The following is a 21,991-nucleotide window of genomic DNA, read 5'->3' as shown; positions in this document are numbered from 1 at the left end:
AACTGCAGTACACCAAAGGTACAGACCGTCTTAAATTGGTTAAACAGAAGGAACAGATTACATGCAAATGAATGACAGCCTCAATGCTCCGTTATCAAAAGCAATGGTAGAAACCAGAAGATAGCTTGATAGATTTGAAGTTCTGTAAAGCAAGTAACTGCCAAGCTAGAATTCTGTACCCAGTGAAAATATCTTTCAAGAATGAGGACAAAATAAAAATATTTTAGAAAAATGCTGAGAGATTCTCACTGAATGTAATTCTGAAGGACAGTGTTCAACAGAAAGTGATCTCAGATGGTCTAATTTGCAAGAAAGCACAAAGAGAAGAGAAAGTGGCAAATACATTAGTAAATCTAAATAAAGTTTAACTGTATAAAACCATAGTGAGTGTATGGTTGGCTTAAAAAATGTAAAATAGAATTGAAATATGTGAGTACAATAACATACAAGTTTGGATGGGAGGAGAAATGGACTCCAAGACTTGAAAGTTCTTAGTCATGTCCAGAAGATGAATTAAAATATTGATTAAATTTAGACTGTGATAAGTTAAGCCTGTATGTTGGATTGTCTAGTATAACTACTAAAGGAATAGAAACAAAGCATGTAAGTTCCAACCCTGTATAGAAGGAAAAAAGGAATGAAAAAAATAGAAGTTCTTCTAAGTAACAAAATATAATAGGACTCCTCTGTTACACTATACTTAAAAGTCAATTCCAGATGGATCACACACCTAAATATGAGAGGACAAATCCTGAAAGCACTTAGAATCATAATGAAGGAAATTATCTTTATATCAGTGTAGGAAAAAATTTTTAAATAACACAAAAATTCAAATTCATTAAAATTATGACCTTTGATTTATCAAATAATACAGAAAAAAGACTTAAAAAAACAAGCCACAGAATGGGAAACAATTTTTAAAATATGTATAGTTGATAAAGCACTAGTGTCATGATGAAACATAAAATTCCTATAAATCAGTAAGAAAGCCATATATCTCAATTAAAAGTGGGTAAATATAAATGGCTAAAACACGACTATATATGCAATCTAATTACTAATCAGGAAACTCCAACCTAAAACCACACTGAGTTACCATTTCACACCAACCAGACAAAAAATTAAAGTTCTCACAATACTAAGTGTTGACAAAAGTGTGGCACAAGGGAACTCTCATGCACTGCTGGTGGTAGTGTAAATTCGTATATCTGTTTTGGAAGCAGTCTGGTATTATAAAATTGAAGCTACATATACACTACAGCCAGCAATTCTACTTCTAAATACATATTTACCCTGGAGCAAATCTTGCACATCTGTACCAAAATACACATATAAGATTGCTCATCATAGCATTTGTTCACAAGAGCCCCACACTGAAGCCACTGGAAATTCCACCCACAGTAGAATGTCCCCTTCAGCAAAGGAAAAGACCTTACTAGAGCTATATATGGTGAATTTTAACCACACAATGTTGAGCAAAGGAAGCAAGACGCAAACAGATACGTACAGTATGGTACCATCTGTTGGGGAGAAGTACGCAAACTGAGCTGCTTACAGTTACGAACATAAGTAGCAAACATTCATTTTTTTAAAGCAAGAAAATGATTTTCATCAATCAGGATAGTTGATAGGGAACCCCAAGAGGGGAAAGAAGGATTTATGATCAGGGAACCACATACAAGGGGCTTTTTGGGGGCTGGGAATGCTAGATTTCCTTCAACCAGGAGGTGGTCACTGAGGCATTCACTTTACAATTATTCTGAAATTGTACATACTTATTTTATACATTTTTCTGTATGCATGGCTTGCGTTTTTAAAAATGTAAAAGAAATTTTCAATAAAGAGCATGAAATAACATCAAACATTTATTCAAATTCAAGAAAGCAAATGATTTTCCAGACCATGGAATCTATAAGATAAAAATAACACGTGCGTGCGTGCACACACACACAGATTTGAGTGCATAAAAATTTTAAATTTCTATATGTAAAAAAGGGCAATAAAATGCAAATAATTTGGTAAAAATATTTGTTATGAATTTGATAAAAGTTAAGTTTCTTGTACCAACTACTTTTACAATTTGATTTTTTAAACTCTATAAGCAAATGATATTAATATATACATCTTATTTAGGAACAGTATTTAGTAGGTAAATGTATGAAGTATATTTACACTTATTATAAATAAAGAAATGCAAGTTAAAATAAGATGGCATTTTTTGTTCCACTTGATTAGCACAGGATAAATGAATGATATTGCCAATTGTGACAAGATGAGATCTCTTAGACATTGTATTTGTGTAAATTAGTACAATCATCTGGTAAGGCATAATTTATCAAGAATTGTGAAATATTCATAACCTATGATACAGTAAATCTCTGTCATAGGTTTTCTAGAGAATTAATTCAAAATATGAAAAAAGAATTAGGTGCAAAAAGATAATGATTGCAGCATACTTCATTAGGGGAAAAAATGGAAGGCATCCTAATATCTAGCAGTTAGGAAAAGTTTGCATTCAGTTTCATTCACTAAATTAATACTTTGAGTGTCCACTGTGACACTGTTTTGTGTATGTATGGGTATGTACGTGTATGGCATCACAAGAGGGAAAATTATTTAGCCATTAAGATACTGTTAGTAAGTCTATACGATAATATTTATAATGGTTACAAAAGAAACTACTGTTGAAAAAGGTAGAAAATTATATGTACACTAAGATTAGACCTTTGTGAAACATTCACAGAAAAACCATATACATTTGTGTTTACAGCTAGAACTATGATTCAGCGTCCACAGGCAAAAACACTGGCCCAGAAAACACAGCAACAGTCTCTGAGGTCCAGGTGTCTTTCAAGGTTCCTTTTAAAAAATATTTTCAAGAGTACAGTTTTTGGAGCAAAATAATATCTGCTCTTTGGTGGCCATAGGAAAAGCGGGAGTCATTTCCTTTTTATTTTGCTGATGTTACTTTCACCCATATTAAGAGAGTCATCTATATTTTTATTCATTGGCACCACGAGGAAAAAGCTCAGTAATTACCATCTGCCATCTCCTTTGGTGAGTCTGTTCAAAACTTTTTTGCCCATGTGCAGCTAGGAATGGGGTAGGGAAGAGTTGTTGGACTTCTTATTGATCAGTAAAGTTCTTTATATATTATAGATAAAAGTCTTTTGTTGGATGTATGTTTTGCAAATGTTTTTTTCCCAAGCTTTGCCTTGCCTTTTCATTCTATAACAAAGTCTTTTGAAGAACAGATGTTTTAAATTTTCATAAAATTCAATTTACGACGTTTTTTTCTTTTATAATTCCAGCTTTTAGTGTCCTATTTAAGAAAACTTTGCCAAACCCAAGGTCACTAAGATTTCCTCTTATGTTTTCTTTGAAAAATTCGATAGTGTAACTTAGATTTATGAGGCAGGTTGAGTTAATTTTTGTACGTGATGTGAGGTAAGTGTAAAGGAGCTTTTTGTTGTCTTGTTTTTGTAGATGGCTATTCAACTGCTCCAGAACCATTCGTTAAAAAGATTTATCCTCTGCCTTATTTTGGGGAAAGTTGCCATTTTACCTTGACCTCTCTGTATTTTTTTTTTAACATCTTTATTGGAGTATAAATGCTTTACAATGGTATGTTAGCTTCAGCTTCACAACAAAATGAATCAGTTATATACATACATATATTCCCATATCTCTTCCCGCTTGTGTCTCCCTCCCTCCCACCCTCCCTATCCCACCCCTCCAGGCGGTCACAAAGCACCGAGCTGATCTCCCTGTGCTATGCTGTATTTTTTTAAATAGTTAATTTTATTTATTTATCTTTGGCTGCGTTGGGTCTTCGTTGCTGTGCAGGCTTTCTCTAGCTGTGGCGAGTGGGGACTACTCTTCGTTGCAGCGTGCGGGATTCTCATTGTGGTGGCTTCTCTTGTGGTGGAGCATGGACTCTAGGCGCGTGGCTTCAGTAGTTGTGGCACATGGGCTCAGTAGTTGTGGCTTTTGGGCTCTAGAGCGCACGCTCAGTAGTTGTGGTGCACAGGCTTAGTTGCTCCGCGGCATGTGGGATCTTCCTGGACCGGGGATTGAACCCGTGTCCCCTGCATCGGTAGGTGGATTCTTAACCACTGTGCCACCAGGGAAGTCCTGACCTCTTTGTTTAAAATCAGTTGGTTATTTACATGTTGGTTTATTTATGGACGCTTTATTCTGTTCAGTTAACCTTGATGTATATTTTGTGCCAATACCATCAATACCTGATTACTGTAGTTTTGCACATACAAGTTCTGAAACCAGATATTGAATGTCTTCCAACTTTGTTCTTCTTTTTCAAAGTTGTCTTACTTAGTCTAGGTCCCTTGCATTTCCAAATAAATTTTTGAATTAGCTTGCCAATTTGTACAGAAAAATCCTGTTAGAATTTTGATCAGGATTGCATTGACTCTGTAAATCAATTTGGTAAGAACTGATTCCTTAACAATATTGAATCTTCAGATCCAAGAACATGGTATATCTCTCCATTTATTTCTTTAGTTTCTCTCAGCAATGTTTCATAGCTTTCAATGTACAGGTCTTGCGTATTTTTGTCATATTTATCCCTAAATATTTCCTATTTTTGATGCTATTGTAAATGATCTTGAAAAAATTAAGTACATGAAAAATGCTCGACATTGTTAGCCGTTGGAAAATGCAAATTAAAACCGTAATTAGATACTGCTATATCCAGCTTTCTTGACCTCACACTATTGACACTGAGCCGGATAATCCTCTGTTGTCAGGGATTATCCTGAGCATTGCAGGATATTTAGCTGCATCCCAGGCCTCTACCCACCTGATGCCGGTAACACTCTTCCTCTACTGCAAAATGTAACAAAAATGTCTCTTTCCAAATGTCCCTTGGGAGGTCAGATTGTCCCCAGTTGAGACAATTGTTGAGAAGGCAGTGGTCGAGAACCACTGTACCACACAACCACTGGAATGGCTAAAATAAAAAATGCTGACTACACCAAGCGTGTATCCTTGTCAAGGATACGAAGCAATTGGAACCCTCCAGACTGCCAGTGAGAATGTAAAATGGTTACAACAACTTTGGAAAATCATGTGGCAGTTTCTTAAAATGTTAAGCCTAAACCTACCATATGATCCAAACATTCTACTATTAGGTATTTACACAAGAGAAACAAAAGCATGTGTCCAGAAACAGGTCTGTGAATATTCATAGCAGTTTTATTTATAATAGCCCCAAACTGGGAGCAACTCAGATGTCTATCCATGAGTGAATGGTTTAACACTGTGGGGTACATCCACACAGAGGAATATTATACAGCACCGAAAAGGAATGGACTGTTGATACAGATAACACATGGATTAATCTCAGAATAATTATACTAGTGAGAGAAGCCAGACCAGGAAAGAATACATTGTCTACAGTTCTATTTATATAACATTCTAGGAAATGAAAACAAATTATAGTGATGGAGCAGGGCAGTGTTTATCTGAGGATAGGTGAGGAGAGAAGAGAGAGATAGATTAGAAAAGGTCAGGAGAGGAAATTTGGGGTGTGTGTGATGAATATGCTAATTATCTTAATTATGGTGATGGTTTCATGGGGATATACCTAGGTCAAAAGTCATCAAATTGTACAACATATCTCTCTCTATATGCACACACACACACACACACACACACACACAGGGTTTTTGTATGTCAATTATATCTCAATAGAGCTCTTTAAAAATTACAACAAAGAAAAGAAATGGACAGAAAGATAATACATAGAGGCTGTATAAAGGTTTGCATTTACAAGGATATTGATGACACTGACAAAAATCAGTGAACTTCCTGTATATTGACCAACTTTGGAAAAAAAATTAAAAATAATCTGAGGTCATTCTCCCTATTGCTTTAAGAAGCGTGCAGATGCAACCCTTCTCCCCCCAACACTTGCCCTGGTGGCCCACTGTTTTGCCTTTAAACAGGGATGAGTGGTCAATTAAAGATGACACAATTTTAAATTAGAATATTTGGGAAAATATGTATCTCCCTTTTAGATAAGCATTCAGCAATTTTTTTTTTTTTTTCGGTACACAGCCTCTCACTCTTGCGGCCTCTCCCGTTGCGGAGCACAGGCTCCGGACGCGGAGGCTCAGCGGCCATGGCTCACGGGCCCAGCCGCTCCACAGCATGGGGGATCTTCATGGACCGGGGCACGAACCCGCGTCCCCTGCATCGGCAGGCGGACTCCCAACCACTGCGCCACCAGGGAAGCCCAGCATTCAGCAATTTTTAAGTGACATAAACCATGTCAGTGAAAAATAGGAAATAAAAATTGACATATCTCCACAGGCTAAAGATGCAGTGGATTACAGAACTTTCCTCCAGAAAGATTTGGCCTTTTGTAAGCATTTGGGATGAAAGGAGAGAACAGATTTTTGCCATTTACTCGTAGTAAATTTTCAAGAACACTTCTGATCACAAAAATTTTATAGATTCAGAATTAAAAACCAATGATTTTCCCTGCTCAAAAATCAGATTACCATTACTAAGAATAAACCTAGAATTTGGTTTATCACTACGATTCCTCATCTATTCAATACTTGTATGTGAATCGTAAACGTTTGAGATTGGAAATTCAAAACAACTTTAGCAGCTAATTGGTAATTGATGTTGAGAATGTATCTCTTCACTGTATTATTGATTATCCCAACCAAGCCGTGTGGATTTTTCATCACATGGTTCAGGTGGTTTTTATTCCATTTAAGCTGCCTTCCTGATTTCTTTCCATCACTTTGGATATCAGTTCAGTCAGAAAGCCAGCAGTATGACTTGCAAGGAACTCCACATTTTAATTTTAGAAAGACAAGAAAAGAAAAAGGTCAGGGAGGAAAGGTAGGTAAACGGAAATACGGTTTGTACGAAAAGAAAAAAAGGGAGGCTGTAGGGAAACAGAGTTGTATATTCTGTCTGATTCTCTGGTAGATAACATTCAAAACTGTTATTTAAGAGGCATAATTCCTTTTCAGTACAATACATTGGTATATTTAATGATTTCAGAGTTTTCAAATAACAGTGTGTGATAGCTTAAAATGTTCAATAATTAATTGTGTACTGCAGCTAATTGGTCTCTGAAGAGAGGAAAAATTTGATGATCCCTTAAGGTTCCTTTTAGCTCTATCAGTCAGCAATATTGTACCCTGTTTGAGCTAACAGCCTTCCTTCATATATCTGCAGTATTAATAACATTCTTTGGTCTAACTTTGCTTTGTTTCCCTACTGCCTGCTCACACCACGATTTTGCATGATGGAAAATTATTAGCAAGTTACTGACATTTCATTTTCCGTATATGTGTACATAATATAAATATACTTAAATTATTTGGAAATGGCCTTTACCCAATTTGACTGGTGAATTAAAATGTAAAATCTGTTCTGGGCCGAAGAAACAGGTAAACGTGTAAGAGGCCTCTGTTCGGCATACCCAGGCTGTGCGCATGTTAAAACGTAAACCACGCCAAAGGCAAGTAGAGATGATTGGCGCTTTACCCTCCTTTAGCACACCTGGGCATGTTGCATCTGATCTGCTCGTAGAGAAGAAACGTATGCCTCTTCCACAGGTTAGAAAACCTTTCTTCTCTCCCTGGCTAGCGGATGGAGGCATTGCAGTCCGCATTTCCTCTCCCTCACCCTCTGCCTTAGTTTCCCTGATATTCCCCAAACAGGAGGTGGCAAACAGTCCATCCAGTGTGTGCCATTGGGAATTGATCAGGTAAGTGATGGGCTGCAGGTATAGTTTATCCAGGGTCAAGATCCTGTCCCCTGATTTACCTGGTCACCCGGAATAGCTGGGAGAAACACAGAAGAGCAAACTATACCCGTGTTTTCTGTTTACAGAAGGATATCTTAAAATCGGATCTCATCATCTGCTCGGTGGCTGCCATTCTGTCCTTTGCGGTCAGTGCCAGCACTGTGTCCCTGTCCTTGCGGGTATGTGCCCATGTGGCTCTGCACTCTTACCCCCTCCTTATTCTCTGTAATAAACGAAGCCCACTGTGCAGCTCCAGACTATTGACGGGATGGCGGAGCCGGGGGAGGTACAGAAAAGGCCAGGTGAGGGCTTGAAGGGATATATGCCAGATGTGTTACGAGTTATGTCCAAGAGGAGCTTTGATCCACATCACAGAGTGCATTCGTACCCTTTCTGTTTCCCCACCTGGGGAGTTGTCTTGTTTGCGCATTTCGTGGAATCCACCGTGAGGACAGTCAGCAGTAGTAAGACAGGCTCCCGACTCACTACTACGAGCAGAGAAGGGAGGACTCACCGTCAGGAGTGAGACGGAGGTCACAGAGCCAAAAAGATTATCGGAACATACTTTTCAGTTGGAGAAACAAAATTAGAGCGCTCCAGATGGGACTTCTGGCTGAAGGTGCTTGCAGACAGTTGCTGTCTCACTTGCCTTTCAATGAGGAAAAGTCTGTTAGCTAAATCTGTTATTCTCCATCCCTTCTTTAAAAAAAAAAAAAACCAAAGAACAAGAAAACGTTTTCTCATGGGCAGAATGTCTCAACCTCTTCTCCACCCCGTCTCGGTGGTTCTCAACACAGAGATCAACTTCCTGCGATATGGGAGAAATTTTCAGAGGCCTGAAGCAGGAACCCGGTTTGGCTGTGTATGCCTTAGGGGGAGCAGAGAGGGAGGACAGTGTTCCGTGTTCTTTGCGGGCACCCCTCCCCGTCCTTCAGGCTGCACACTGACTCTTACCCTCTTCTGTCGCAGCCGTTTCTCAGCATCGTGCTGTTTGCGCTGGCCGGCACTGTGGGGTTTGTAACCCACTACCTGCTCCCACAGCTCCGCAAGCATCACCCGTGGATGTGGATTTCACACCCCGTCCTTAAAAACAAAGAGTATCAGCAGCGGGAAGTGAGAGGTTAGTAAAATATCTCTCATACGAATGTGATGTAAGCGGGTGGCATCCTTTACAGGGAGGGTGGGCACAGCGGTGTGAATGCACTTCATGCCACGGAACTGTACCCTTAAACATGGTGACAACAGTACATGTTATGTATATTTCACCACAATAAAAAAAGGAGAGTGTGTGTACCTTGGAGTGTACATAGTGTTCCCAGAACAAGAAAGTTGAAGTGGGGTGAATTAGAAGTATATTTTCTAAAAATGATTGGTTATTATTATTGAGGAAAAATTAATTTACGTCCCTCAGGCTGTAACCGAAAGTGGGGTCTGGCTGCTCGCTGCTCAAAAGCCAATAAAGAGGCCAGGCTGGTGGAGAGGAAAGTTTGCTTTATTTTGGATGTGGGGGTGGGTGCCCGTCCAAAGGCCAGCTCCCCTGCGCTGACAACCAGGGGTCAGGAGCTTCTATAGATGGAGGGAGGGGGCTACATGCAGAAACAGCACAGTCAGCTCTGGCCGTCATCTTGAAATTGGTCGTCGGTGGTCTGACCAGCGTCATCTTGATTGTTTCAGGCGCAGTTAGTCTGCAGTTCCGGGGTCGGTTTGTTTCTATTTCTTTGAGGCCAGCTCTTGGAATTGTGGCTGCTTATGTCATGGCATCTTGAAGTTAACTTCTTCCACCTGGTGAGGGTTTCAGTATCTACAAGACAGCTCACAGGGTATGGCTCAGAGTATGATCTTTAGCCCTTGAGGAGGGACTAAAGGTCCTTAACTTTGCTTAATGACTGAACTATTATTACTTAGTCTCGTTTTCCTTTGCTTCTGCATTTTCTCACTTCTCTGATTAAACTTATTCGTTGGCTAAGTTTTTCCAGAGACAGAAGGCAGGCAGAGGACATGGGCTGGGGGAGGAAAGACCATAGGGTCCTGCTCCATTTCAAGACCTGAAGTTTATGTTGTTCCAGCTTCAGCTGACTGGGGACCAAGAATAGCCATCACTTGACCGCCCTTTCACCCTCCACAAAACCAGGGCAGGGATGTAGCAGAGGCTGACCTTGGAATTTTGCTCACTGAACCCTTGAATTCTGTTGAACTTGCTTTGTTCACGTAGAACTAGACCCACACACAGACCTGTACTTGATTGACTTAGCAGTTCCCTGGGCTGAGTCAGGCCACCGTCAAGTAGTAGCCTGGTAACCCCGACAGTGTTTGAGCTTCTAAATAAAAAAAACTCAGGAATTTCTCTTGCTAGGTCTCCCCAGCCTCTGTGATTGAACAGATGACGGAAGGATTGATTTATCGCCATTTTCAGGTGTATCAGTCACAGTTGATGGCTGTAGTTGATAACTAGCTCATGTTAAACGAGGTGTCATCTCTACCTCCAGGAATGAGGGGATGTGAGTAGCACCACGGTTTGCTGACTCACAGGAATGTACTGGGCTCCGCCAGGTTTGTCATCAGTAACTTCAGTAGACTAGTGTGACCAAAGTAAAAGGGCAGAAGGGAATTAATTAAAAACAAAACAAAACAAAGAAGCAAAAGAGTCACTTATGATGCTGTCAGAAATAGAGAGGGCTTCTTCAAGGAACATGTCTGGGTGGCTACCAGGAGCTGCCTTAATTTGAAACAGCCAAATCAGTAAAGTGGGGTTTTGCTTAGAGGACAGACATGGCCTGATGGACCTGCTGCCAGCATAGGGTTTAGAAGGTGGCGGAGGGCAGCTGAGATTGCTCTACCCTCAGAGGCTTGCTTTTCCCACTTACGACACCAGGTGCTCGCCAAAGATCAAGCTGCATAATATAGTTCTTTTTTAAAAATTTTCCTGTTTTTAATTTTTTTTTTTTTGCGTTACGTGGGCCTCTCACTGTTGTGGCCTCTCCCGTTGCAGAGCACAGGCTCTGGACGCGCAGGCTCAGCAGCCATGGCTCACAGGCCCAGCCACTCCGCGGCATGCGGGATCCTCCCAGACTGGGGCACGAACCTGTATCCCCTGCATCGGCAGGCGGACTCTCAACCACTGCGCCACCAGGGAAGCCCTAATTTTTTTTTTTTAAACAGAGAACAGGAGTATTTATTTATTTTTAAATTTATTTATTTATTTTTTGCTGTGTTGGGTCTTCGTTTCTGTGTGAGGGCTTTCTCTAGTTGTGGCAAGCGGGGGCCCCTCTTCATCGTGGTGCGCGGGCCTCTCACTATGGTGGCCTCTCTTGTTGCGGAGCACAGGCTCCAGACGCGCAGGCTCAGTAGTTGTGGCTCACGGGCTCAGTTGCTCCGTGGCATGTGGGATCTTCCCAGACCAGGGCTCGAACCTGTGTCCCTTGCATTGGCAGGCAGATTCTCAACCACTGCGCCACCAGGGAAGCCCTCATAATATGGTTTGTAAATGCTGTGTTCAATGTTGGGTGCCACTTAAATGCAAATTATTATCAGTATTATAAAAACGGAAGGAAGATAGACTCAGAGCGGGTGCAGTTGATATTAGTCAGTTCATTTTTCAACCCACTTAAAGGGAAAGGTCCATTCTTGTGGGTCAGTAGAGCAACCTGAAGAAAAGACCAGTTTCTGTAGAACTTCTGCAATGTTGGGGTCACATTTCCCTTTCATTGTCTTAACATTTAGAAAGGCTAAGTTGCAGTGAAGTTAGTGGAGTATTGTTTTGGCATCATTGGTAAGCAGTTGATGGGGATTTGAGGTAAGATGCTGACTCAGGAAACGGCATATCTGTATCTCTAGCATCTGTATCTGTGCCTAGATATTTAAGTGCCTTGGGGTGAGGACAGGCAAGTTGTCAAATTAAGAGAAAGGAAAATAAGACAGATCAGGCGTGGGCTCTCGTTATGGTGGCAATTCAGAGTGTGGAATTCAACACTGAAAGATAAGAGTGGGCAGTTGGGATTTGTGTGTGTGTGTGAACGCGATTGTTTTTTTTCCCTGAATCTAACAGAACCCAGTCTAACTTAGAATCATTTAGATATTGAAATTCTGAATGACCTTTCAGTACAAGATTCAAGAACAAGAAAGGAGAGTGTGTTTGTATGTTGACTTCCCCTCTTGGAGGAGCGAGTGAGAGGGCAGCTCTGGGCCTCTGTCCTGTAGGGTGAGCGGGAGACGTTCACCCCTGGTACCACGGGCTCCAGCAGAGGCTTGGTGGGTGTTTCTCACTTGCCTACATTAGCTGTTTATAAGCTACCTGAAATCTAGCCAACGGTAATAGATTTGACAAATTAGGCCCGTAATGAAAAACAGATTGCATTTCAAAAGTATGTGTGTTGGAAGGAAAATCCAAGTACTTACAATGTGTTAGTATGAACTTGTTGACGACCCCTTACCCATTTTGGTATCACCCACAGCCTAAGTTTCCTTTCCTCCTCTTCCTGCCCACCTTTCTGCCTTTTTAGCTATTTCACTCTTTCTTTCTTCTACTAGCAAGAAAACATGCACAGGAAATTCAAGCCGGTCATATACCTTTAATGTGAACATACGCCAAAGCTTCTTTCTCATATGCTCACACAATATTTTGGAAAAGGAGAGCAGAGCAGGGCCGGCAGGTCTGTGGATACCACTGTGATCCCTGGGCCAGAGGCAGACATCGCTACCCATTGGAATTGGCGTATAAGATGAGGCATGTGTGCTGTGTCTCTGTCTCAGAGTTCATAGAATCCTATCCCACCACTTTACCTAGGAGGAAACTGATGCCCAGAGACATCAAGGGATGTTAACTAGGGTTCCACTAAGTTGGTGGCCAACGAGCGACCAGAACCCAGGTGACCTCACTCCCTCCGGTAGGATGCTCGTCCTCCTCCCCACGCTGCTCTCAGTGCGGTGGGAAGATCGTGTGCAACTTGCACGTGGCCCTCAGACTGCTCTTGCCATCGTTACCCCAAAGAACCACATCACTGCACTGGGTCCCTTAGAGTTAAACACACCATAGTCCAGTGCTAACGCTACAAAGCTTTAATCCCTGGTTTGAAACAGACTCACCACCATAAATTCTGAACATTCCTGTGGTTTCTCAAACACACCACATTCTCCCACTACCTTCTCTTTGCTGTTCCCTATGCCTGGGATGCTTTTCTTAAGTTTCCCTAGACTCAGGCCAGGCAACTCATCTTTCAGGTCTCTGTTCAAAAATCAATCCCCCGACGAGGTCCATCCCTGACCACCTAGACCAGAGTAACTTCCCAGCTGCTCCCCTGAGCCTCCTTTTCCAACATGTTCTCTACAGTGACTCTGAGCAATACATCTGCTTGCTCACGCTGGACCCCCAGTGTTTGTACTTAACTTAAATCTCATCAGCCCTACATTTGCGAGAACAGACTTTAAACTTGGGACGTATACTTTCTTTCAGTTTACTTTCCTGTCTGCATGCCTCTGATATACAATTTTACTTGATATGTAAAATTACTTGGAGATACAAAATTAATTTTGATATAAAATTCAGACTACGATAAAATGGAACTGTGTTGCAACTTGAAAGACTGTAAATATCTTTTTGAGCCAGTTCATTTCTTTACTTTTGAGACTAATTTAAGTAAACCTTATCCCATCTTAGCCCCAGCAAGGTGTTTCATCAATATTTAAGCTGAAAGAATAAAACTGTAGGAATCATAGTACAGTTCAGCAGTCAAATGAACCATGGTGGTGATGTGGGTGTAACTGAGTTATACTAATGGGTATGCGTGAAGTTGCTTTTTTCATTGTTCTGTTCCCCACCAATCTAAGCAAATCGTGCTGAAAATAGCAGAGTAGACACCACTACAAATGGCACCATATTAGTCAGGGAGGCAACTTTTGAGCCTCGCTGTTTAAGGAGCACTGGGTTTTTAGAAAATAAAGCAAATCTGTTATCCTGAATTACGATGATGATTCTAGAAAAACGACTTCATTTATTGGCGCCTGTTGTAAAAGAATAAGAAGTTGGGTCTGTTTGAAAATTTTTTTTTTCTAAGAACTTTCCAAAGGCATTATGTTATTTCGAAAGGGAATAATGGAGTTGGGTCCCATTTTCACATAGTCCCCCAGGAAGTAATTTCTGTAATATTATCATTCTTGGCTCCTGAGAATTTAAGAAAAGTTGAAATGATCTGATTCGATGGCCATACTCTTACCATAAAAGTGGGTCTTAATGGGGTTAAAAGAGATTGAGATATAGAATAAGTTCATTATCGGCATTCACTGGTTTACTTATTTATTCGCTCAGAAAATGCTTGTGAAGATACTATTCATTGAGAAGATAATGACACAAAGGAACTTATTTACAAGATAGAAACAGACTCACAGACTTAGAAAACAAATTTAGGGTTACCAAAGGGGAAAGGTGTAGGGGGGAGGGATAAATTAGGAGTTTGGGATTAACATATACACACTACTGCATATAAAATAGGTAACCAACAAGGATCTACCATGTAGCAGAGGGAACTCTACTCAGTATTCTGTAATAACGTACATGGGTAAAGAATCTGAAAAAGAATAGATATATGTATATGTATAACTGAATCACTTTACTGTACACTTGAAACTAACACAGCATTGTAAATCAACTATACTCCAATGTAAAGTAAAAATATAAAAAAAGAAAGAAAATAATTATTGTGTTCCTACATGATGCCAAACCAGTGATCCAGTGAGATAGGTTGACTGAGATGTGGTTTCTGTCACCAAAGAGTTTCTGACCTAGTGAACGAAGCTAGGGCTGTGCTCGAAAAGAAGACCCATGATTGCTACACACAGAGTGATGAAGGGTCAGCACTGCGTTCAGCCATGCAGCAAATACAAAGAAGTAGAAGGCCCAGTGAAGAGGTTACAGTTAACTTCATGTTCATTGGTCAAGCTTTTCCAAATGGTTGGTTGTGCACATAAAATGGAAGTAAATGAGATTTTATAACTAAATGCTGAATTAGTGTCTGCTGCATAGTAGCTGTTTAATAATATTGATTGAATGAATGAATGAATGATTAGTGCCTTGTAAATTTCCTGAAGAAAGCGTTCCCTGTAGACAGGAAAAGCCTGGAGGTAAAGGCTTATTTGAAGGACTCCAGTCTATGTGTGTGATAAGATACACAGAGTCTCATCCCTCTGCAAAAAATGGTTGCTGAAAAAGCTTAAGCTATAATTTTTGGATACATTAGAATAAGTGGATAAAAGATGATAGAAATTACTGAACATATCAACTGAAAAATCTCACTTAAACTGTAATTTAACCATATTCACTATTATAAAACTAATTCACAAATGAGTCCTGAATTTGTCATTCTTAAATGAAATTTACTTTGCATTTTAGCAAATCCTGCCTGTTGATTTGCAGATAGACTGGTTTCTGCATGGGAAAGACATGGTTCTGACAGATATTGCTTTTTCTAATGTGTTTTACATTTGTATCAAAGTAATACATAGTGTTAAGAACCAAAGAGAACAAGTTGTAATGAAAAGCAGCAGACCCTGGTCAACTTTTTCCCGTCTGATTCCCCCTCTCCAGGAAAAATTACTTTCTACTTTAGGTATTTCTTCTGGCATTTACCATAATTCTTCTAAATAATGTGCCTATTCGTCTATTTCTTGATATTTCAAATTTTCCTGTCTGCTGGCTTCCTGTTACGAGTAATAAAGATTTATGTCGCTTACCTTCCCTCATACATTACATTTTCCCCTTCTCCTCCCTCCCAATATAACTTTTGTTGAACACATACTCAGTTTTTTCCTATTCATGTGTGTGTATGTCCTATAGAAAGAATGTCGTACAGAAAGTCTAACTGTTGTTCACGTCTAGTCCAGTAGTGTGCCGTGACTGCATTTCCTTTCTTGTTCAGATTTCTGTTTTTACATCTGCTAGCCTTTCCAATCACTATGTGAAATACCTCTCAGTTCAATTTTCCACCCAGGGAGACTTGTCAGATACTATATCTTGTTCCATCCCTTCCCCAACTCCCTCTGGAACCTGCTCCAATTGTTCTTTGTTTATTCCCTCGTTTTGAACGAAGCATATCCTCCAGTCACTGCAGGGAAAGGGTGAGTGGGAAGGAAACGTTTTGAGACTTCATGTATCTCAAAGTGTTTTCATTTCTACTTCGCACTTAATGGAGAGTTTGCAGTGTGTAGCTTGTCAGGGTGTCAACAGTTCTTTCAGAATTCTAAACTAACGTCCCATTGTTCTCTAGCTCCCACTGCTGCTGGCGAAAAGTCTGATGTCTCCACAGCTCCTGGTCCTTTACATGGGACCAGATGTTCCCCTGCAGGAAGCTTTTGGAAAGGTCAGGAGGGAATTCAAGTGTCATGGCCCAGAGAACAGGCTCTGGAACAAAGCAGGGCTAGCTTTGTTTCCAAAGAGACACAGGGCTAGCGTCTCTGTCCCACGCTAGTTGTGCTTAACTATTGTGATTCATCTATAACTGGGGGTTCCTACCACACAGATTTGTTGCGGAATGAAATTAATCAAGATAATACATGTAGAGCATTTGGCAGAGTCCTTGGCAGGCAGAGTATACTCCGTAAGCACATCCTGTTCCTTCTCTTCCCCGGGATTCTGAAGTTCAATCACTTTGCACCTCCCTTTGTGTCTTGTTTCACCCATTGTGCTAGGCAGTAGGTGGCCCTTTATACTCTGGATGGACGTGTTTTGAAACTTTTGTTGGCAGGTGATAGGACTCCCTGAATGACTTAGTTCACAGAATTTCCATGGAGATGAACTCCAACCTGATGATACGTGTAAAAATCCTTTGAAATGTATATAGCACTAGGGAAAAGAATGCGGCATAACAGGCATTGTCTGAATTTAGAAGCTAATGGCTGTGCCGGGGTCTTTGGGAAGGTCTCATTTGTGTGTGTGATGAGCAGATGCCATAGTTCTGGGAAGAAGGATGTATTCCTTACTCCTTTTGTCTCCCCACATAAAAAGATGCCAGCATCGGGACATAGTTAGAGACCTAGAAAACCCTCCAACGCCTCTTTATTTCGATGTGACTCAAACCGTTTGAAGCATGAACTGAACCAGTGCTAGCTGAGTAACAGTCTCATTTGCTGCGATGCTTCTATAGGAGAGAGTGTTCCAAATGCCGAAGAAGTGGCTTAGAGCTGATGTGTCAGAAAATAGCCTGCCAGTTGGCAGGCTGCCTTATTTATTCGCACTGTTATTATTTTCATGCGCCTTCTCGTCCTCTCCTTTTCTTTCCCTGCCTGCCAGCCTCTGCCCTCCTACTCCACTGGGGAACTTATCTTTCTGTGTCACAGTCTCCACAAGCCTGGAGGGGGCTGCAGGGGACCGGCAGTGAAACCAGGCTTACATGGCGGCAGGAAAACAGAGAAGTAGAATCCAGCGTCCTCTGCTTGAAGGGGAGCGGGGCCGAGGGAGGCCTAGAGAAGCACAGGCCAACCTGGGGCAGCATTAAGGGGGAAAGGGTTTGGGGACAGGGCTCAGAGGTCAGGGGCCAACCTCACACTGCAGCTCTCTCTCCAGCAAGCCACGGGGTTTTTACCAGCTGCCCACTGGGGTTCTCCTAGACTGCTGATAAATCTAAAACAATGCAGAAATAAAATAATTGCAGAAGGGGAAAAAAACTAACACTGAAAATCAGGAAGTCTTCATACGCAAGACACGACGTATGCAGGACGGCACCCCAGCAGCTTTGGGCTCCGTGGGCCCAGCACGCATGGGAAGGGCTGAACGAAGGAGGCCGTTTGGAGGAACAATGCCGGTTCCCAGGTGCAGTAGGTGAGGCCCCTGTGATGAGGCCTGACTCAGTCTCCCTGACCTGCATCTGTTGGGATCTTATCTGAAATAGCTTAACCCTCATGGTACTTTATGATAGGATAATACACATAGATGCCAGTGGAGAAATGGAAATGGTGTTTTTAAGTAATCTTGTCATGTAAATAACATACAAATCACACTTTACTTGGGGGAGGAATTCTGATTTTGTAAATTTGCCATTCCTCAAGCCCCTGCTCTGTACTAGGCTCCGTGCTGGGTGTTGAGGATACAAAAATGAGTGAGAGGAGAATCCTCGCTCTTGGCAAGATGGTTGTTCTCACAAGAAGTGTCTTCCTTCATGTGCCCATGGTGAGAACATCTGAAAGTTTCTCTTAACACTTTTCTTGTGAACATTTTGACCTAACCACCTTCATGTGAAAAATTGATAAATGATTTCACTAGTATTTTTAGTTTTAAAAACTATGGTTTGATATTAGTAGAGGACTTTTCTACCAAGAAGAGAGAGTACATTATTGCCTGAGTCGCCTAAGAATTTCTCCATCCCTTTGAGGAGATGTGAAAAATACATTTTTACTCTCTACTGAATTAATGAAAACAATCAGTGAGATATGAGGTGTCACCTCACACCCGTCAGAATGGCCATCATCAAAAAATCTACAAACAATAAATGCTGGAGAGGGTGTGGAGAAAAGGGAACCCTCTTGCACTGTTGGTGGGAATGTAAAAGCCACTATGGAAGACAAAATGGAGGTTCCTTAAAAAACTAAAAATAGAACTGCCATATGACCCAGCAATCCCACTACTGGGCATATACCCTGAGAAAACCGTAATTTAAAAAGAGTTATGTACCACAATGTTCACTGCAGTTCTATTTACAATAGCCAGGACATGGAAGCAACCTAAGTGTCCATCGACAGATGAATGGATAAGAAGATGTGGCACATATATACAATGGAATATTACTCAGCCATAAAAAGAAACGAAATTAAGTTATTTGTAGTGAGGTGGATGGACATAGAGTCTGTCATACAGAGTGAAGTATGTCAGAAAGAGAAAAACAAATACCGTATGCTAACACATACATGTGGAATCTAAAAAAAAAAAATTGTTATGAAGAACCTAGGGGCAGAACAGGAATAAAGATGCTGATGTAGAGAATGGACTTGAGGACACAGGGAGGGGGAAGGGTAAGCTGTGACAAAGTGAGAGAGAGGCATGGACATATATACACTACCAAATGTAAGGTAGATAGGTAGTGGGAAGCAGCCACATAGCACAGGGAGATCAGCTCGGTGCTTTGTGACCACCTAGAGGGGTGGGATAGGGAGGGTGGGAGGGAGGGAGATGCAAGAGGGAGGAGATATGGGGATATATGTATATGTATAGCTGATTCACTTTGTTATAAACCAGAAACTAACACAACATTGTAAAGAAATTATACCCCAATAAAGATGTTAAAAAAAATCAGTGGGATAGTTTTGGGGAAATGAGCTAAACATTTTAAAACATTGACTTAGACTTTGTATCACATGAAAATCCAGATGGATTAAAGATGTAAATTGTTTTAAAGGAAGAAGAAGAAAGAAAGAACCAGAATAGCACTGCAAGAAAATATAGGTTAAGTTATGTACTCTTGGTTAGGGGAAGAGAAAAAGAATTTTTCAAGCATGATCCCAAAGTCAAAAACCACTAAAGAAACAACTAAAAAATTTTATTCCTTGAAAAATATGAACTTTAATATTCTGATTCCTGAATGTTCCCACCTTGTCTTTCTCTGAGAGGTTTACTATAATGTTGAACCTGATAATAGTTATTAAGTCATTCAGAAGTATTTATGGAACCTATCACATGCCAGGGACCATGCAGTATGCTGGGGAAGCACTGGGGAGCAAGGCCAGCATGACCTCACCCCAGGGGCAAACCAACTGAGAAAGTGAGAGCACTTTGGCTAGAGGAGATCCCGAACTCCTACAAGGCAGGCAGTACCCCACCATGGAAGCCCCAGCTTCTCAAACTTTGTTGTATTAGGTGTCTGCTTTAGTTAATTATGTTAATGATCAGCCAGTGGTCAGTGATGTCACCTGAATCTACTGAGTGGCTTCTGTAGACAGAGTACAGTGCTAAATACTGAATATAATGGGGAAAGACAACCCTGGACCCCTGGCTTTAGTAGAGAAATGAAAATTCATCACACAGATTAATATATTCATAAAGTGTTTGAAGTCCAATGAAGGAAAAGTATAGGGGGCTAGGAGAGAGTTATAAAGAGATCCTTATTTAGATTTGAGGGAAAAAGAAAGGCTTCTTTGAGGAAGTGACAGCTAATTGAGGCCTGAAAGATAAAGAGGGTGTTAGCCTTCAAAGTGGGAGAGAAGAAGCCACAGGCTCACCCTGAATTGGCTTTTTTGGGAATGGGAAGGTCGTGAGGACCTTGGGTTTATCTTAAGCAGAATTATCGGCTTTGAGTGGTGGGGTGGTGTGATTTGCTTTACATTTAAGAATGATGACTCAATTCACGCTACTGGTTTGGGAAGTGAAGTCTGTTTTTTAAGAAAATAAACCATGACATGTGTACACGTTTGTGCTAAGGACTTTGCAACCTGACATTTTGCCCAGGAAGAAAGATGAGAGTGAGAAATGCTCATAGGAAAAGCAGTTGCCTATGATAAGAGGGCACAATCACCTTGGACGTGGTAATTCCATTTTGCAGGGTCTCTTTGCCTTAGCTGCCTCGGGGTGACTGGGCCAGCTGAACCGAGATGAGCCCCTATTGAAATGCTTATAAACAGTCTGGCCCCTGCGAAGCAGGAAGCCTCATGTCTTCGAAGCTTAAGTCAGTCGTATTTCAAGATTTGAATTGGAGCAAATTATCTTCCTAAAGATACAAGCATCCCGAGGAGTTTTGATTAACTTTTAATTATTGAGAGGGTCTTGTTTTAGCAACGTAAGCATCTAAATAAAACACAACCTGAAAAGCCTTTGAGAAAATTTAAAGCATTCAGTAGTGATAAACCATATGTAAACTTGTAAACGGCAGGGTTGGTTTGCATTCTTTTTCTCAAGGGCCTAATATTCCAGGGACAAGCGAAATAATAATGCTAAAGAAATGTCTTTTTATGGTCTATTTGCATATACGGGACATTACAGAAAGGCAGTTATAAACTATCGTTGCAAAGATTTTCTTTTTAAATTGACTTTGTATGAATACTGTGACAATTTGGAGACTTAAGAAACGTATTTATCATGTTACTGCCTTTGTAAGCTTTTTGTTTTATTAGCTTTCCATGGCCACCCCCATAGGGAAAGATTAAGTTTAGTCTTTTAGAATTCAGGATTCTGGATTGCACTTCCGTTTTAGCTTCCTGCTACATTATTATTCAAATATAAACATCCAGTACATTTACCATTACACGTTTTCTACAGTCTAGAGATTATAGCATTTCTTTGGAATAAATGACTGAACTTAGTAGAAGGATTCTAGAGATATATAAGCATGAACATGAAATTGATTTTCTTTTAATGTGCAAGAGTAGCAGAACTTGAAGTCGGGAGTGTGGAGTTGGTGACCTCTGGGATTTTCTCTCTACTGTGTCCTTCCTAAATATTGATTTTTAACTCCCTTTCCACATTCTTTTCCATTCCCACTTTGGCTAGATGTTGTACTGAACACCAGCCAGGGAAACTGTGCCTTGGGGTGAATCTTTACCTAAAATGTTTTCCCCTTAACATACAGTATGCATACTGGTGCTTGCTGGTGTATGCAGACAGTGTGAAATGTATTCACAGTCCCTGCATCTAGAGGTTCAGAATTAATCAGCGGGAGGCATGTGGAGCTTCTGTGTCACATTGAGATGTCAGCTGTTGTCGCTTTCATTTCCCTGGCAGCACCTCAGGTAGTAAGCTAGAGCTGAATTATGCAGTGCAACCAGTCTTTTTTGTGTGTGTGTATGACTCTAGGGCTGCTATTAAGTAGTAAAGGTTTTTGCGACTTACGAAAGAATTGATTTCTAGTTCTCCTGAAGTCCTTTTTGTCCTTCCACACTCCGACAGAGAGCTCCTTTGTAGCTATCATGTTGTTTGCTTCTAACTAGAGAACCGGTTATTAAAGATCTAGGGCCTTACCTGTCCATATGTGTTATTTCAGCCATACTGAACACAAGTCCTACAAACTCGCTGTTCCAAAGGCTGGCAGCAGACTACTGCTTACAATCCAAGACTAAACATCTTATTGACACGCCTTACAGTTGTGTCTATGACACAGTGTCACACATGCACACAGAGGGTTAACATCTCACTGAATAAGTACTTTCGCTCTCCAGGATTTGGAAAGACATGGATGATGAATGCAGAGCTTATTAGTGATTTCTGTGTTATTTGATGTTCATTGCGTTGTG

The 21,991-nt window shown here is 40.8% G+C and overlaps 1 protein-coding gene across 1 annotated transcript in view; it reads left to right on the top strand.

Annotated features, from left to right (window-relative positions):
- PCNX2 (pecanex 2) overlaps positions 1–21,991 on the top strand; it is a 275,141-nt gene that overhangs the window by 116,163 nt on the left and 136,987 nt on the right. Inside the window, exons 18-19 of the mRNA XM_060125912.1 lie at positions 7,879–7,971; positions 8,762–8,912. Of these exons, the coding sequence (XP_059981895.1) occupies positions 7,879–7,971; positions 8,762–8,912 (244 nt within the window). The remainder of the gene's footprint in view (positions 1–7,878; positions 7,972–8,761; positions 8,913–21,991) is intronic.

Source organism: Lagenorhynchus albirostris, chromosome 16 (assembly GCF_949774975.1).
Source record: "Lagenorhynchus albirostris chromosome 16, mLagAlb1.1, whole genome shotgun sequence".
Classification (NCBI taxonomy): domain Eukaryota; kingdom Metazoa; phylum Chordata; class Mammalia; order Artiodactyla; family Delphinidae; genus Lagenorhynchus; species Lagenorhynchus albirostris.
This window is presented reverse-complemented; position numbering and strand designations above follow the sequence as displayed.